The sequence below is a fragment of the Cryptomeria japonica genome, chromosome 2 (assembly GCF_030272615.1).
Source record: "Cryptomeria japonica chromosome 2, Sugi_1.0, whole genome shotgun sequence".
NCBI lineage: Eukaryota > Viridiplantae > Streptophyta > Pinopsida > Cupressales > Cupressaceae > Cryptomeria > Cryptomeria japonica.
In genome coordinates, this window is record NC_081406.1 from 112336178 (window position 1) to 112356318 (window position 20141).

Sequence of the window (20141 nt, forward strand, 5' to 3'; positions counted from 1 at the left end):
ATTTAACCTTTTATTTTATTTACAAACATTTAGCATTATTTTTTTTAAGTAGAACTAAATAAATAATTTAATACTAGTTCTATTTATTGTTAATTAGAGTTTACTTCTAAAGTAATTCATTATTTGTAATTAGTATTAGTTATATTTTATTTTAGAAAAAAATTAATTTTTTTCAAATAATTATCATCATATTTTCATTTTTTATTAAAAAACTTTACATAAAAAATTAAAATCAAAATTGGCAATGTTTGGAATGAGTTACATCTATAACCTAACAAAGTTGCAACAACAATGTCTATAGCATCATCACTTCAACAGTTGATAATAAATCTAAGGGATGAATAATCATAACGACTATTAACTCATGATTATTGCCTTCCTTCATGGGTAGGAAACATATTATAAGAAAGAACTATTTGAAGAAAAGCATCATCACTTCAACAGTTGATAATAAATCTAAGGGATGAATAATCATAACGACTATTAACTCATGATTATTGCCTTCCTTCATGGGTAGGAAACATATTATAAGGGATGAATAATCATAACGACTATTAACTCATGATTATTGCCTTCCTTCATGGGTAGGAAACATATTATAAGAAAGAACTATTTGAAGAAAAGGGGCCTTTGGAAAGAGTTACATACCCACACAACAGTTCATATCAAACTTACAGTAGAAAACATAATTTTACATATTTTACGCATTGATGTCATTTGGAAGCATAGTATGTAGACTCATAAACTCTCAACACTCAGCATTCGCAAACGGGGTTAAGACATGTCTAAAAAAAAATTATGATAACTTGATTCACAATATAAGATTTAATAAAACTTAAACCAAGTATTGATCTATTTATATATACTCCTAAAGACGACAACCTTAATCCACTACCAATTAGTTAAGGAACCTGACAAAAGTCTTCTCCCAAAGGCGGGCAACAAACAGTTGGAATTTAACTACAATTTTTTAATGAATAGATAGTAGAAGAAAGTGTCCAATCGTAATTTAAATTAAACTCTTATTGTAGCAATTTATAATCTATTTTTGTCGCAAACTATAATCTTTTATAATATATTACTGTCAAAAACCATCTATCTCTTTAAAATAAATGTGACAAATTATACTCTTCTGTAAAGATGAAATATGTAGGCATCAACAAGCTAGAAAGATTTATTAGTAAAGGGTTGCTTAAAAAAACAACATTATTTTTCAATGAAGACAAGGAAAATCAAACGGAAAAGATCTTTCACAACGAACAACTGATTTGTGGGTTATTTTAAAGAAAAAAGGAAAAACTGGTACCAGTCGAGCGTATAAACTGGATATATTCAAAGAATATGTTATAAAATTACAGTTCATACAATAACGTGTACGATAAAATTTCAAATGAGAAATTATAAAAGCACGCACTGAATTTCTGCCACGAGAGTTCTTATTCACTAATGTCCTTTGGTCACGTTATAAATGCAACTAGAATTTTGTCAAATATTTCACCCAAGAATCTTCGAAAGTAAATCTTACTTATGTAGGATTCACAAATGAAAATACATGGAACTTACCAAACATTTTCACTACTCCCAAGCAGCCACACTGGCAAACTGATGCACGATATAATCCACAAGAAGGCTAATGCTGCAGGTGTTGAGTAAAACATTCAACAGACTACTATCCATTACAACTAGCAAAAGACAAATCTTTAACCGGAATGTAAATTAGGATTATTGTGAAGTACGAACACTTTATTTTGGTCCAAAATTAAAGGTTAAACCATTGTCATCAGTCTTGCGAGTGAATTTTTTCTAATAATTTTTATAGAATATATTTATTTTACCAAGTCTGTGTCGATATTGGCTTCCCAAGTACTTCCCGAATCAATCTTGTAACTGTAAGTTAAAGCTGATGCAGAAGTTCAAAAAAACAGAAAGAAAAAACCAATTTTGGCTAGTTTGAAGCTCTGGTCAACATATAGGGAAATTTCCTACTATCCCACAACTCATTATTATTGCAGAAATTCTGATATATTGAATTATGAGATAACACGAATGTGTGCATATAGGTGTATGGACGGATGGATGTGTATTTAATTATATAGTAGAGTTTCAAGGCTGGCAAGAACCAAAAAGGATGCCTGCTGGATAAGGTCCTTGCAGTGATTTCTCTTCTGTATCACTTGCATTCTTACAAAGTATATAGCTGCAGGTACAAGGATTATAATTCTACAGAAACATATTTCTTTACTTTGAAAGAATAGTCTATGATGGACTCAATCAATTGCCAAAGCTCTATACAACTCTGTCATGAAAAAATAATATTAACATCGTCGGGATATGATACCATCATCTTCTCCTCTGCTCAGTTTTTGGTAAAGAGGAAACTAGGATACATTAATCCTCAATTGAATATCAACATTAAAGGTCTTTGAAATTATTCCTGGCCAGTATTTTACAATACATGAATGATGCAATATACCAGGATAGCAACTTCTTAGTAGGATATTTAATTCAAGTTTGAAGAGCCAATTTTCATATTGCTGCAGCAGATCAGATTGCTCTAATAGATTCTGGCTTATTCCAGAAGATGACAAATGGCCAAACCATACAAGGAATCCAGGCAGTTCAGGAGACTTGCATTGGACATGATTAAGAGCTATGTCCCCTTGTTGGATTGAACCATTTCATTATGCCTCTTGCAATTGTAAGGATAGGCGTGCAATATGAGAAAATGGGTGTCTACAATACAATTCAAAAAAATTAAAATAATAAATAAATGAGAAAATGGGTGTATGAGATAGATAACAGAGAAGACTCATATGTAATAGCATGCAAAGGGTATATGACATACAAATAAAGAATAGGTGAATTGAAATAAAAGTCGTGTGTTCTGTGTTATGTGTGATTATGTTCCTTATTTGTGCATAATCATAAACACACTTTTAGAACTCTTAAGGAGTGGATGGTAATTGGTTGTGTTTTCCAATGCATTTTGTCTAGAAAGGGTTGAAGTTTATTGTTTAACTTATATTTCGTTACCTCTGATTTATGTTAACAAGACTTAAATGCTTATCAATTCTCATAAAACCAGAAAGTCTTGGAAGTTGGAAGAATTTGAAGTATAATCAATGCCTTGCAGTCAACTCATCATTTTTAGTCAATGCCAAAGATCCTTTCTTAGATGCTGATTGTTGAGCTCTGGGAAGAGAATCATCTTCTTCTAGACCAGCAGAGGTTGACTGCTGCTTGGAATTGCCTGTATTTGGTGTGCTGGATTCGAATGTGTGTAAAATTTTTCTAATCATCTCATAACTAGTAAATGTTATCACAGCAGCTGGGGTTGTCCTCATAAGATTTGTTGCACAGCCACGGTAAAAACCTGAAATACCTTCCCTGTGAAATACCTTTTTAATGCAATCAAACATACCCGAATACCGTATTTCCACATCCTTTGCATGACCTTGTTCCTGAAGCCTGGAGCGTACCACCTGTTAGAAGCGAAGGAATTTTCAAACTATAAAATAAAAAGTACAGACTGATTGCGTCGGTGATGATGTAGATGGACTTTAAAGAGCAAATTTAAGAGGAAAAAAACTAAATAGCATATGCCATGGTTTCTACATCAACTTTCTCAAAACTAAAGAGTAAAATTCAGAAGCAATAAATTAATTGCAAATGCCTAAATTTCTACATCAACTCTATCAAATTTATTCTGTTGAACAATTATCCAAATAAAAAAATCTAGATCCATTGACTCCATTATGATTCAGGGATTATGATGCATGGTTACACCCCAAAGAGAAAGTATAAATAAACAAGTTTGTAAAACCCAAAGAAAATTGATCATAAAATAGTTCCTCGTGTCAATAATCCTACCTCATGAGGATAAGTCATTGTCGATGCAATTATTTTGGATACAGAAGTGGCAACAGCAACATCAACTGGACCAAGCTTGTCTTGGGTAGTCCCACCTACAACAATATAACTATATCATAAGTTTAGGAGAAAAAAGGGCCCAAACACAAAATGATAAAATTGAATAGTGTGATAGAGGCAAATGCTGTGTAGATTTTGAGGGTGGTATCTAACCTCGACTTGCCAAGTAAACCTTCATCTTCTCATATACAGGAAATTGGATTGCGACGTGACTTATTCCTGCCAATGCAGGCACAAGTCCACTGTACAGGTAATATAATACATCATTTAAAGAAAGCAACATTGACCTATGAAGTAGAATAGCATCCAACGAAAGAAGACAAAAAAAAATAAAAAAATTGCAAACAGACCTATACAAACCCCGGATTCCTTCTTCTCGAGCAATTCTACTCAGAGCAGAAAGTGTACCCTTGTATGGAACTACTTCAGGCCTCATTCCTTGGGTCTGCAGAAGCCTCAGTTAATCATGAACTTTGAAGCAAGTTTAGCCAGAATAGTGTTTTGAATAAGCACAAAATTCATATTAATTGTTTTTCCATGTTGTGTTACTATACAACACTTGGCAATTTAACAAATATATAAGATAAACCAAGACATTGTGCAAACAGTTAAAAATCCCTACATGAAGGATATTTGAAAGAAAGTAATAGATGAGATGCAATAACTAAACAAATTACAATATGTATACTCATAGTGCAACAAGCTACCTTCATCATAGAATCCTTCCTCAATCTCATAATATACAATTTTCCTGCCAGTTCCAGGAATTATTAATGCTTACTACACAACCTTCAGTTATCATTGAGTCATTTAGAGTTCAGGCTGAGATCAAGTACTGGAAGGCATCCCTTGTCTTGACAATCAAGCATACTTGTCAACCCAAATAATCATCATTCTGAAAAGGACAATTTTGATTTGGAACATTGACTCCCTGGTTCTTCTGTTTTGGTATTGTACAAGACGACAGATTGTGTAATGTCTCCTTCTTAGTGATGATGCATTCAATGGTCCATTGGCCTATTTTGGTATTGTACAAGAGGACAGATTGTGTAATGTCCCCTTCTTAGTGATGATGCATTCAATGGTCCATTGGCCTATTCCGGACACCTGTAGGCTATGTGGAAAGGAGAATTAGGGTTTCCAACTTTTGTGGAGTTTTGCACAAGCTTGTTAGGGTTAGTCAGAAGGGAACTCCAGTGTGGCATAACATGCGGTTGACTCTTTGGTGAAATGTGAATTTACTATTTTTTAGTAAGTTAGGGTTTGGCTGTCTGGATGGTGCAATTTTACTGAGCTTTTCAAGCTCTTTCTCTGGGTGCGAAGATCATGATTTTCGGAGCAGTATTTCATGACTTACTATTTTTAGTAAGTGGCAGTTTGGGCATTTCTATTTTTGGCAGTCTTGGATATGGTCCTGATCCAACGCAGTTCCAGTGGGGTCTTCATTGCTCAGATTCATCCTTGATTTTGTGATAATCAGTATTGGAGTTATAAGTTATTTAATTAAATCTTATTTCCTTATCCTAAGCTTTAATATTTAATTATTTTATTACTGATTATTGATATTGGGAATTGTAATATTCCCACTATTTTTTTTTTGTTTTTTCAGAGCAATATCACAATCATCAATCACCTGTTAGGGTTAGAATAATGAAAACCATACAACTGGAAGGAACCCTACACTTTCTGATCACCGAGAGCCCAGACTGGGAGGGTGAGAGCATACGGTAGCAAGGATTGTTAGAGATAAACTGCTCAATTGCTGAAATACAATAACAGGCAGCAAGCCAGCCCCATACGCTTATCCAACGGGAAAGTAAGGAACTTGGCGGTAAACCAGCCAAGAGAACAACACTACAAACACAAATCACTCTACAACAATATTTCCGCAAGAGGACTGAATTACGAAACTACTCAACTCAATCGCTTATGCAGCGGGAGGATCATTACAACCAATATCGCTCCACCACTTATGTAGCAGGAGGACTGAATTACAAATTATCAGATATAGGCGGCAAGCCGGCCTCTTCCACTTTTCAACAAGATATGAAGATTACAATCCAGAACAGTTAGTAGTACTACTAATTGACCTTACAATAGAGAGGAAAGTGAAAGTAGAAGTATATTGCTGAACACAAGAGATAATGATCATCAAACTAATTCAACACAAAAACAGCAGGCTGGAAATGCATAACCAGCAACCCATAAACTCACTAAATTGCTCATATCTCACTCAAATCTCCTTCAATTCACTCCAAATCACTCCCAAACCAACACTAGACAAGCAACGACTAATAACAATAAAAAATAGAGCTACCTAACACTTCAAAACACCCTGCACGCATCTCAATGCACTCACCAAAACCCAGGCCTAGCTAGGATATTTCGATTTGCAATATAAAATTCAAAACTCAGAATATGGTGCTACAAACTTACAAGATGTATCGCCAACAGCAAAAAGAAGGTTAGAGCCAGTACCCAAAATGATCAGCTGCTCAGGCAGGGAGGTATGATCGAAAACTTGCTTCAGCCACAAGGAAACCAGCAACTCCAGAAATCACTCCACACTTAGAAAATACTGAAATATGCACTGAAATGTCACAGAATACACCACACAACTAGGTATTATATCTCAAGTACGAAACTGGAAACACTATGGAGCCGCACTCTGAAGCTTCAAAGTTCATACGCCAATCCAACAACATAACGATGCAATTTTTCAAGATACCCAAAATGAGAGCCCAAGGCTCATATTTATAACTCCAAGCTCCCCCAAATTCAAATGTAAATGGCACCCAAACTCAACTCAAACTCCCTTCATTTCATTTCATTTCAAGTCTCCTCCCAACATGGCGTCCACTTCCCCTCTTCCTAGGCAAAGTTCGAACTTTGCCTTTGGTGGCGTTTTTTGGCAATATAAAAATTATAAAACAAGAGATGTTTTATCCTTCCAGATTGCCACCAAATAATATGCCATTTGACTTAGGAAAACAACAGATGGATATTAGATAATTATTTTTCCCTAAGTTATCCTCAATACATTTAATTTGTAAATACAAATATTTAAATATTAAACCTTAGACAAGGAACTAATATTTAATTAAATCACTTATGACTTCCATACTGATCATCAACAAAACCAGGATGAAGCGGAGTAAAGAAGACCATAGAACTACTGCAGGATCAGGACCCTGTCCACTGCCAAAAATAGAAATGCTCCATACTGCCACTTACTAAAAATAGTAAGTCATGAATTACTACTCCAAAAAGCATGATCTTCGTACCCAGTGACAAAGCATAGAAAGCTTAGTAAGACAACATCATCCAAACAACCAACCCCTAACTTACTAAAAATAGTAAGTTCTCGCTTCACCAACGTTTGAAACCCTAATTCTTCATTCCACATAGCCTACGAGTCTCTGGAATAGGCCAATGGACCAATGAAAGCACATCATTGAGAAGGGGACATTATGGTCCGCCCTCCCCAAAATTGCTTGTCCTCAAGCAACTGTAAGGCTGGATGCAGTAAAATCTCCTCATTTTCCCACGTAGCATCCTCTGTTGGCAAATTCTTCCACTTGATCATGTATTCCTTGATCACCCTTCCCTTCTCAAAGAACGTTCCCTGAAATCAAGGATAGCTTCAAGAATCAAAACTAGCTCTCCCTCCTCATCAAGCAGAGGTAACTCAGCCGAAGCAACAACATTATGTTCAAGAGTCTTCTTAAGGCGAGACACATGAAATACATTATGAATCCTGCTGCTCGCCGATAGTTCCAACCATATGCCACTTCTCCAATCCTCATGTTGACTTTGAAAGGCCCATAGAATCGTGGTTTCAATTTCTCCACTCCACTCTTCTTGAGAGTAGACTGTCTGTAGGGTTGGAGCCTCAAATAAACCATGTCGCCCACCTCAAAGGTGCGCTCAATTCGTTGCTGATCAGCATACAAGCTTTGCTGATTTTGCGCATGTTGGAGATTGTCCCTCACAATCCTCAAAATATCTTGACTCTGTTGCATCATATCCTTTGCCTGAGGGGTTCTCCTATCACCAAATACCAAGTCAGCGAAGCTAGGAGCTTCATAACCATATAGTGCCATGAATGGTGACATCCAGATGGACATGTGATAGGAGGAGTTGTAGCAATACTCTCCTAGGTGAAGCCATCTCACCCATGTATTTTGCTGCTCTGAAACAGTTTCTAAGATATCCTTCCAACCACTTATTCACTATCTCGGTCTACCCATCAGTTTGTGGGTGATAACTTGTGCTTGGAGTGAGCATAGTACCACATAATCTGAAAATCTCCTGCCAAAAAGCACTTAGGAACTTGTTGTCCCTATCACTCACAATGTTCTTCGGTAACCAATGTAACTTGAACACCTCCCGAAAGAACACTTCAACAACTTGAGCTGTTGTAAAAGAACTAGTGATGGCGAAAAAGTGAGCAAACTTAGTCTATCCACCACCATATAAATGCTATCCTTCCCCTGAGCCCGTGGCAACCTGTTGAGGTGTATTTTGTACACGACCAAACACAGAATAAAATACCTAGAGGTATCTTATCCTCTCTTGAGTAAAGTTTCTGAATGCTGAAGATATCGCAAAAAGGATCAATCGGTGAAACTTCAAGGTTCTGTTATGTAGGTTCTCTACTCGTGGATAAGCTCTTCGTGGTATGATGTGATTTGCTGGAATCACAAGGAGACTTACACTCGATGACCTGAACGTTTGATTTGCTGGAATCACAAGTCCTATTTACTAACTGGAAAACAAACTGTAGTCACATAAATCTGTCCACTTAATTAAATGAATACTTAGTATTTATTTGATTATTTAACCATCAATTAATAATTAATTAAATTAATATTTAATTAATTCATTTTAACCCTTTTCTCCTATTAATTAAATAAATTATTCAATTTATTTGATTTAATTCACTTAACCAAATTCATACCATTAATTAAATAAATAAATCATATTTGTTTAATTAAATCTTCTCTCACATTTAAATAAATTAATATTTATTTAAATCCCCCAAAATCCCACCTCTCACATTTAAATAAATAAATCATTTATTTAAATCACCTTTATCCTCCACCCACTTGTATTTTTCTACAAAAGCAAGTTGCACAATTATTTTAAATAAATAATTTATTTAAATCACCTTTATCCTCCACCCACTTGTATTTTCCTACAAAAGCAAGTTGCACAACTATTTTAAATAAATTATTTATTTAAAATCCTATTTATCCTCACCCACTTGAAACCTTTAATGGTTTCCCTTAAAGTATTCAAACTTGATGGCTTTAAAGTCTTCAAACTTGATGGCTTCCTTCTATAGTCTTCTTAAGACTTTAATGGTTTTCCTTAAAGTCTTCAAGCATTTTAATGCTTTATCTTCCTTTTTCTCATTTAAATAAATTAATATTTATTTGAATATTTATCCAAATACAACTTGCACACATTTATTGAAATAAATGAATTTTTATTTTAATAAAATCCTATTTTCCCTCACCCACCAAATCTACTTGCAAAATCTAATTCCCTTCTAGATTCTTCTAACCCCTTCCTAATTAACTTAATCCATCCCCTAATTATTGTCACATTCCTAAGCAAAATGGAGTCACTTCTCAAAGCCTAAAAGTCTTGGATAACCTTTGAAAGCTTCCAACCTTCAACCACTAAATGGCTCAAAGTCTTTGATAACCATTGAAGGCTTTCAACCTTCAACCACTTAATCCCCAAAGTCTCCAATAACCATTAATGGTTACCTCAAACCCTCCCACATGGTTAAAACATTTGTTTTGACTCAACCTCTACCCAACCCAAGGGTCTCATCAAGCCTTTAATGCTTTGACCATGATTATCTCTTAATCATTTGCACAAAGGTTTATCCTTGCATTAACTCCTAATCCAGTGGGTAATCCTAATTTAGGCTTGACCCTTACCTTCTAGATAACCATGAGGTCTCCTCAGGCATTTAATGCCTCCAACCTCTTCTTTCAACCCAATCTTATGTTGACACTTGTCACCATTTCATTGGTGCAAATTGTGCACATGGATCCCCAACTTTCAAGCTTGACCCTTGATTAAACCTTTCAATCCTGGCCATCCATTGCTCCATTTTTCCTATAAATAGAGCCCATTCCTTCATAATCCAGATCCTGAAAACTTGTATGCATTTAGGCTATAGACATTTTTAGAGAGCATTTAGCATAGCATAACTAAAATCTTGTCTTTTTGGTACAATCAATCATTTTAGCATCAATAGCATAGCATTTAGCTTTTTATTTCATATTTGAAGCTTAATATTAAATCTCAATCCTCCATAAGCATCCATAGTGCAAAAAGCTGCTGAGAGCTACACTCATTTGGGACTTGGAGAGGAGAGGAACAAGGGAGGAGCAACTATGAGCATCTTGATTAGCTATTTTATTCTATGTTTATATGCTTTCTATTTCATGCTTAATATCTCTCTTGATATGCCTGTTTAGGATAATCTTTTGTTGCTAACACTAACGTTTGTTTCTTGTGCTCTTGTGTGTGTTGCCATCAAACAGATTTTCTAATCCTTTTTGCAGAGCATCACAAACAAATGGCAAAAGATGCAGGGTTCAAGAAGTCTACTCTACTACCTAGAATGCGAGAAGATGGATGAACGACTAGGTGGAGTCCTACTGGGTTGAGTCTCACCATCAGGCTTGAACAATCCGACATCAACTCAGTGCGATCTTCTAAGGGATGCTTCCAATACGTTCAAATCGTACACCATCAGACACTGATCACCATTCAAGATAATGCATGAACAATAGATGTGTAACGACTTAAGATTAAGCTCATTTTATGCTAGTTGACCACGCAGGGCGCACTTACAATCAGTAAGAGGCTAGTGGTATGGACTAGACGGATTCCACACAGGTGCATTCAACAATTTCCTTCATTCAATCTAATTATTTACCATCTACAATGAAGATTCAACAAGAGACCATGCATATTGTAACGAAACAACACACTTCACCATAACTTCAATGAAAATGGAGTTTGTTTACAATCACTGGCAACAATTTCTTGCCTTTTCCTCCTAATTTACTCTAATTGCTATTCTATCAGCTGACTATTCACTATTAGCTAACTATTCATCTACTATCAACTATTGACTAACTATTAGCCTTTACAAATGAGGAGCCAGGGCTTATATAGTGCCCACAATACAATTCAATGGCTCAGATCAATTTGAGATGAATGGCCGAGATTTTACAATAAAAACCCTAATTAGGGTTTGTTACAACAAACTCAATTCTGACCAATGAAATAATTGCATTATTTGGACACATGTATTCTCTGGAATCTTCGACCAATGGATAACCGGGGTAGGTACATCGAAGTTTGTGCCATCCCAATGAGTTAGGTACATTGAATCTGGACACGCTGAGGTGGACCAATCCGACTGGAGGAGTGATGACTGGGATGCCACCTTGTCTGACACTTGTAACTTGGTAGATGCTCAATTTGATGACGCTGAGAAGATAATTTTAATTAACTCTTCTTGAAACTATCTGCTTCTCCAACAGACCCTTGCTTTAACCTCCTTTGTCTTTGATGTGCAGGATGGATAGTGCACCTTTCCTTGAAATCCTGGACTGGAAGAGGTCGTCCTTGATGATACTGGACTGGAGAAGGTTGTCCTTGATGATGCTGGACTGGAGGAGGTTGTCCTTGATGATGCTGGACTAGAGGAGGTCGTCCTTGATTTGGCCTGGTCTTCTTTCGTCTACAAGACAAAACATAAGATGATTAAGGACACATAATATATTTATTCTAACATAGCATTTTATACCTTAAATCATCAACAAGAAGACATCAAAATGAAGTTTGCTCAAGATTCTTTCCAGGGACAGGCTCTATAAGAATTTCGCCCTGGACCCTTTGGAAGGGTCAGGAGCAAAATTTGCTATTTTGCCCAATTTAGACCTCTCTTCAACATTATTTCACAATTAGCTCCTCACCTGGCCCCAACAAGGTGAAAAATAGTAGTTTCAAAGGATTTCGCCCTAGACCCTTTGGAAAGGTCAGGAGCGATTTCCTTGATTTTACCTTAATTGTCTCATTTCTTACACCAAAATCCTCTTAAAGGTGTGCATATGCTTGTTTTGGCTTAACAAAGCCTAGGAATTCAACTTTTTAGCTTCTCATATGGGAAAATTAGGTGATAATGGGAATTTCGCTCTGGACCCTTTGGAAGGGTTAGGAGCAAAATTCACTTTTTGCTTGCCTATCCACACCCAATTTCATTTTCTTCACTTCACTTCATCTGGACTCCCTCACATTGAATCCACTTCCCAACTTGGCATCATTGGTTTGATCTTCACAAGGCCTAAAAAGTCAAATTCGCTCAAAAACCTAGCCAGGGACAGGACCTATCCAGAATTTTGCTCTGGACCCTTCGGAAGGGTCAGGAGCAGATTCCAATTTTGGCTCAAAATTTGCATCTTTGGTGATCAAACATCTTTCCAAGGCATTCCAAATAGCTTCTATCACCCTAGTCCAGGCCTGACTTAGCACAAAATTTGGAGAAAAGGATGGTTTTAGTGTTTTTCGCTCTGGACCCTTTGGAAGGGTTAGGAGCAAATTTCTTGTTTTGAGCTCATTTCTTCATATTTGATGACTCTTGGCAATTCAAGGACATGCCTAAGGACACCTCTAATCTTGACCCACACTAGACTTGGCATAAATTTGGGGGAAAAGATAGGTTTTGCACAATTTTGCTCTAGACCCTTTGGAAGGGTCAGAAGCGAATTTCTTCCTCTAGCCCAAAATCATCATTTTTGGAGACAAAAATCCATTCAAGGGCAATCTCAAGGGATTCTATCATCTTTGTCTAGGCCCGGCTTGGCACAAATGTGAAAGGAATAGGTGGATTTTAGAATTTCACTCTGGACCCTTTGGAAGGGCCAGGAGCGAAATTCACTATTTGGCTCAAAATCCTTCACTTTTCAATGCTTTCAAACATTTCCAATGGCAAAAGATGTCCATCCTTCCTTTCAAGATGCCTTGCAAATCAAAATTTGGTCAAACTAGGGAGGAAATGAGTCTTAGGAGGATTTTCGCTCTGGACCCTTTGGAAGGATCAGGAGCGAAAATCTTAGTTTAGGCTTGATCACTCACTTTTCAAACTTCAAACCACCTCAAGAAGCAAACTCAGATCATTTTCCACCTAAGGAACAAGGATTGATGCCCAAATCAAGTAGCAAATGAGGTTTATCGTGAATTTCGCTCTGGACCCTTTGGAAGGGTCAGGAGCGAAATTCTCTTTTAGGCTAAAATCTTGATCTTCCAAAGCATCCCACTCCCTCTTAGGGCAAGAACATACTAATTCCTTCTCCATCATGCCAAAGCTTAGCCAAAATAAGGAAGAAAATAAGAGCTACAAAGATTTTCGCTCTGGACCCTTTGGAAGGGTCAGGAGCGAAAATCATGTTTTGGGTTTGATCCTTGACTTTTCCAACTCTCATCCTCTTTGGGAGGCAAACATAGATCCCTCTCCTTTCATTTCCACCTTGGTCCTGACTCTGGCTAAAGGAAAAATGAGTGTTTTCAAGAATTTCGCTCTAGACCCTTTGGAAGGGTCAGGAGCGAAATTCACCCTTTAGGCTAGAATACTTCATTCTTTTCACCTTTACTCATCTCCTAAGGCTGGAACATGTCAAAACACCTCTATACATGCCTAAGGAACTATGAAATTTACCTTGATAAGTGAGAAATTGAGGTTTAAGGGGATTTTCGCTCTGGACCCTTTGGAAGGGTCAGGAGCGAAATTCCCAATCTTGGCCAAGATCCTTCACATTTTCACATCCCATCACCTCAAAACTAGAACATTGGTCTAAACAAGGGAGAAAATGAGGTGTTTTCAAGAATTTCGCTCTAGACCCTTTGGAAGGGTCAGGAGCGAAATTCACCCTTTAGGCTAATTTCAATCATTTTGTCACCTCAAATCTCCTCTCAAAGACAAATGTGCATCAAAACCTTCCCATCACGCCCCAGAAGTCAACAAACTTGGTCAATTCAAAGAGCAAAGTGGAGAAAATGAATTTCGCTCTGGACCCTTTGGAAGGGTCAGGAGCGAAAATCATCCTTGGGCTCAAATCCTGGCTTCATTTTCAAATTTTCTCATTCAAACAAGCGTTTTTACCTTCATTCAAGCCTGGGAATGCATTAGTTCTAGGTTTTGGTCAAAGTAGAATTTCTTATGGAGAATTTCGCTCTGGACCCTTTGGGAGGGTCAGGAGCGAAATTCGCTTTGGACCCTTTGGAAGGGTTAGGAGCGAAATTTGACATTTTGGTCTCTCCGTCAGGATCATTTTATGGAATATAACATTATACTTTAAGTTATATTCCATATATACTGTCAGGATGTTTGAGAGTGGTTTTGGACCTCCAGGAGTTATATTGCAAAATTTAGTTTTTGGAGGATTCTTCAGTTTTCCAAACTTAGTCAAATTTCAGGATCAGGAAGACATTCTAGACAGCCAAATTTCAGGGCTTTTGAAGATCGGGTGACATTCCAGACTTCATCATTCACCAACTTGACCTAGCTAAGACCTTTAAGGATGATACTTGCTTACCAAGCAAGACACAATTAGCAACAAGAGCAAAACCAAGCCCTAAGAAAGACTCTCAAAGAAACCCTAATTCTGGGGCCCCGTGGACTCACCTTGTCTCAAGCAAAGCTTGCTATCCAGTGATCCCCCTGACAACACTCATCACGCAAAGGCTAACAAACAAAACCCTAAAAGACCTAGAAAGCAAACCCTAGAAAGCCAAAAAAGAAGGGGTCCCCATTTGCAATGGGGCGATGTGTGAATACGTCACAACACAACCCAGTGATGAAGTCCATGGATATACTTTCCCATTTTTGATCGGGAATGGGCAAGGGTTGTAACAAACCAGCTGGCAATGTGTGTTCATCTTTGTTTCTTTGGCATGTATGACACTCCTTGATGTACCTCAAGACATCATTTTGAAGTCCCTTCCAAGAAAACCTCTCTCGGATCTGCCTGTATGTCTTGAAGTAACCTTGGTGACCAGCAAGGGGAATGTCATGGAAAGTCTTCAAAATCTTCTCCTTCAGCTTATATTCAGCCACAATGAAGATCCTTCCTTTGTATAGAATCAACCCCTCAACCAATTTGTACTTTTCATCAAAAGTACCCTCTATAATGCTGGTTGCAAACTGATTTTTGGCATAATCAGCAAGCAACAACTCCCTCCAATCAGCAGTAAGCTCGCACAATGAGCTCAAATGGGGCCTTCTAGACAAGTCATCAGCCACAATGTTATTCTTCCCTTTGACGTAGTCTATATCAAATTCGTAAGCCTGTAGCTTACTCACCCACTTCTGTTGCCTTTTGTTCAAGATCTTTCTGATGCATGAAGCGTTTAAGACTATTATGATCAGTCTTAACAACGAACTTACTCCCCACAAGCAACTGCCTAAACTTTGCATGGCCATACATTATGGCAAGCATCTCCTTGTCATATATCAAATATAGCCTTTCAAGCCCTCTCATCTTCCTACTCTCGAAGACTATAGGATGCTTATCTTGCATGAGGACTACACCAACACCTTCTCCAGATGCATCACACTACAATTCAAAAGGTTTGGTGAAATCAGGTAGAGCCAAAACAGGGCAGGAACTCATGATCCCCTTAAATTGATCAAATATTATATGTGCCTTTTCTAACCATTCAAAAGCTCCTTTCCTTGTAAGATCTGTGAGGGGGGCAGCCAATTGAGAGTATCCCTTCACAAACCTCTGATAAAAGCCACAAAGACCCAAGAATTCCTTTAAGTGTGTTATGTTCTCAAGAAGAGGCCAATCAATTATAGCTCTAATCTTTTCAGGGTCTACCTTCACACCACCTGCACTGATAATGTGACCAAGGTAGAGCAATTCTTCCATTCCAAATTCACATTTGGACTTCTTTGCAAACAGGGACTCGACTTCCAGTATGCTCAACACTTCATCCAAGTGCTGTAAGTGCTCCTTCCAAGATTTGCTGAATATGAGTATGTCATCAAAGAATATGAGCACGAACTTCCTCAACTGTTTCTTGAAGATTTTGTCCATGCATGACTGGAATGTGGCAGGGGCATTAGTCAAGCCAAAGGGCATGACGAGAAACTCAAAATGCCCAGAGTGGCATCTGAAAGCAGTCTTCTCCACATCAGAAGCCCTCATCCTAATCTGATGATACCCTAACGTGAGATCAATCTTAGAGAAGAACACTGCACCATGGAGCTCATCAATTCTCGGAATAGGATACCGATTCTTTAGAGTTTTCTGATTCAGGGCCCGGTAATCCACGCACATGCGCTTGGTCCCATCCTTCTTTTTCACCAAGACAACAGTCGAAGCAAATGGGCTTTTGCTTGGCCGTATGTACCCCATGTCAAGCAACTCCTGGATTGTTTTCTCAATCTCATCCTTCTACTTTTTGGGATACCGATAAGGGGTAGTCATAACCGGCTTAGCTCCTTCTTCAAGCTCAATGATGTGTTTTGCACCTCTTTCAGGAGGCCTACCAAGAGGTGGATTCTCAAACACCTTACTCCTCTTGGTTATCAAGGCCTGAATGTCTTTAGGATAGCTCCGATTCTCTTCTAGTGGTTTGGAGGGCATAACCATGACCTTACTTCTGTCTGTGATCAAGGCTTGAATGTCTACAGAATAGCTGCCCTTGTCTACCGATGGAATTGATGGCATTATCAAACACTCTGCTGCCCACTCCACTTGGTTATAGCAGATCAGCCTCTCCATCCTCTCAATTAAACAACTCTAAGTTCACCATTTGACATTCCTCTCAATACCACCTTCTTCCCTTCAAACATGAATTTCAGCTCCATGGTTTGCAAATTTAATGTAATCTCACCAAGAGATAGCCATTGAATCCCGAGGACTGCATCATCAGTCCCACCAATGCTAACCACAAAGAAATCATCTCTAATTTCATGATTTCTCAACTTCAGGGAAATGTTGGAAATCATCCGGTTGCAAGATATAGTGGAGCCATCTGCTACCATGACTTTGAAGCCTTCTACTTCCTTTGCCACTAGCCTCCTCTTTGCAACAATTCTCTCATCAATGAAATTATGAGTCGCTCCTGTGTCAATGAGAGCAATGACACGATGTTCTCCTATCACACCCCGAACTCTAAAGGACTCATTCTTGTGAATGCTCGAGAGTTGAGCAACCACTCCTCTGTCTTCTGACTCAGTTTCAGGCCCTTCAAGAGCCTCTTCATACTCGTTGTCCTCAATTTCAGTTTGTTGTTCTGACATTTCTGAATTTGATCCATCCGCAGAATAGCACTCCATTTGATGCAAATTGCCCTTCCCATGACACTTATGCCCCGGGGCCCAAGGTTCTCAACAAGAATAGCAAAGATTCTTTCTTCCTCTGAAGCTCTTGACGGAGCTCATCATCCATTCGCGAAGGAAACTTCTTGGTCTGATTTGTAAACTTCTTCTTATCCTTTAGGAAAGGGAAAGGCTTGGACTAAAATTTGTTCTTTGGGGCAGCCAACTCCATGCTTCAAGCCTTCTTGATTGCATTAGCCAAGGTAGGCCGGTCAAAGGCTTTTACCCAACCTTTCAATGGTTCTTCTAGCCCCTCAGTAAAGAGGACCACCAACCTCTTCTTTGAGATGCTGCTAACCATAACTGAAAGACTCTGAAACTCAGTTATGAAAGTATCCAAAGAACCTTGTTGTTTGAGTTGAGCAAGTTCTCTAAATTTCACCTCCGGGTCCTTGGTATTAAACCTTTCAATGAGCTTGTAGGTGAAATTAATGTATGTGGTGATCAAGTTATGACCAAGGGTGACCAACCCATGGTACCACCATTCATGGGCCAATCCATCCAAGTGCAAAGTAGCGAAATTGATGGCATCTTTTTCAGGCATAGGCCTCAAGGACAAGTAATTGTCCAACTTTTGCACCCATGCTCTAGCTATGCTCTTAGTGCTCCCATCACAACGTGCTAGAGTCACCCTTCCAAGAGTTTGTTGATAATCTCTTGGGGCAGAAAATCTGTTGTCATTCCTCCTTCCTTGCTTCATCTTCTGATTCATGAACTGATCTAGGGTGAGGATATCTCAGATCTCTCCAGGGAGAGAAGCATACTCCATATAGTTGTCCTTATTTCATCAGTTGTAGGTATCTCAATTTCAGTTTGCTGTGCTTCTCTTGGCAGAAAGATAGGTTGCAGAGGTCTTGGGGTTGAACCTCCACGATTGCTCCCATTGTTACTCCCATTTCCATTTCCTATAGGAGCATTAGAAGTACTGGCTTCCAGTCCATTGTTGGGTTGATTAGGGGTGCCAACAAAATTCTGGTTAAGTTTGGCCAGTAATTGAGACATCATATCCATCATGGCATTGAATTGTCTCTCAGCCTTCTTATCAGGTGCCTCATTCTATTTTGTAGCCTTATCTGCCATTGAATCCACTAAATCTGCAGAATCCACTTCTTTCCCTTTGTTTCTCAATACCTTTGAAAAGGTATCTTCTTCCGGCACTACAGGAATCTGAAACTGCTCTCTCTTCTATTCTCTGTTGTAGTAACGGACGTCTCTGTCACTCATGGCGAACTTTGACCCCTCTGAAACTCACAGGTTGGCAGGAAAACCAGCTATGATACCACTGTAATATTCCCAGTAATTTCTTTTTTTGTTATTTCAGAGCAATATCACAATCATCAATCACCCATTAGGGTTAGAATAATGAAAACCATACAACTGGAAGGAACCCTACACTTTCTGATCACCGAGAGCCCAGACTAGGAGGGTGAGAGCATACGGTAGCAGGGGATCGTTAGAGATAAACTGCTGAATTGCTGAAATACAATAACGGGCAGCAAGCCAACCCCTTCCGATTATCCAGCAGGAAAGCAAGGAACTTGGCAATAAACCAACCAAGAAAACAACACTGCAAACACAAATCAATCTACCGAAATATTTCAGCGGGAGGACTGAATTACAGAACTACTCAACTCAACTGCTTATGCAGCGGGAGGATCATTACAACCAATATCACTCAACTGCTTATGCAGCGGGAGGACTGAATTACAAATTATCAGATATAGGCGACAAGTCAGCGTCTTCCACTTTTCAGCGAGATATGAAGATTACAATCCAGAACAGTTACTAGTACTACTACTTAACCTTACAATAGAGAGGAAAGTGAAAGTAGAAGTATATTGCTGAACGCAAGAGATAATGATCATCAAACTATTTCAACACAAAAATAGCAGGCTGGAAATACATAACCAACAACCCATAAAATCACTAAATTGCTCATATCTCACTCAAATCTCCTTCAATTCACTCCAAATCACTCCCAAACCAACACTAGACAAGAAGCAACTAATAACAATCCAGAATAGAGCTACCTAACACTTCAAAACACCCTGCACGCATCTCAATGCACTCACCAAAACCCATGCCTAGCTAGGATATTTCGATTTGCAATATAAAATTCAAAACTCAGAATATAGTGCTGGAAACTTACAAGGTATCGCCAACAGCAAAAAGAAGGTTTGAGAAGGTATCACTTATGAATCCCATACTGATCATCAACAAAACCAGGATGAAGTGGAGTAAAGAATACCATAGAACTGTTGCAGGATCAGGACCTTGTCCACTACCAAAAATAGAAATTCTCCATACTGCCACTTACTAAAAATAGTAAGTCATGAATTGCTACTCCGAAAAGCATGATCTTCGCACCCAATGACAGAGCATGGAAAGCTCAGTAAGATAGCATCATCCAAACAGCCAACCTCTAACTTACTAAAAATAGTAAGTTTTCACTTCACCAACGTTCGAAACCCTAATTCTTCAAGCCACATAACCTACGGGTCTCTAGAATAGGACAATGGACCACTGAAAGCACATCATTGAGAAGGGGACATTACAGGAATTGTGCATAATATGATTTTCTTCCTAAGTCTGCCTAGGCGAATTATTTGGTGATTGAAGGGGGATGCCAAAATGAAAGGAGACTTTATTTTATGTTTGACAAAGTATATTGTATGCCAAAATCGTGGTCCCCTTTGCTAAGCGTGATTTTGACTAAGGGGTGGCGCCATGCTTGGGTCTAAGTGGTGGCACCATGCTTGGGTCCACCAGTTGAAATGAAATGCAAATT

At 38.3% G+C, this 20141-nt stretch overlaps 1 protein-coding gene across 1 annotated transcript in view; it reads right to left on the reverse strand.

The window, feature by feature from the left end:
* Positions 1-2817: 2817 nt before the first annotated feature.
* LOC131069318 (nicotinamide adenine dinucleotide transporter 1, chloroplastic) overlaps positions 2818-20141 on the reverse strand; it is a 189898-nt gene continuing 172574 nt past the window's right edge. Inside the window, exons 6-9 of the mRNA XM_058004682.2 lie at positions 4281-4375; positions 4084-4172; positions 3871-3965; positions 2818-3482 (exon numbers count right to left, since the gene is read on the reverse strand). Of these exons, the coding sequence (XP_057860665.2) occupies positions 3120-3482; positions 3871-3965; positions 4084-4172; positions 4281-4375 (642 nt within the window). The 3' untranslated portion in view covers positions 2818-3119. The remainder of the gene's footprint in view (positions 3483-3870; positions 3966-4083; positions 4173-4280; positions 4376-20141) is intronic.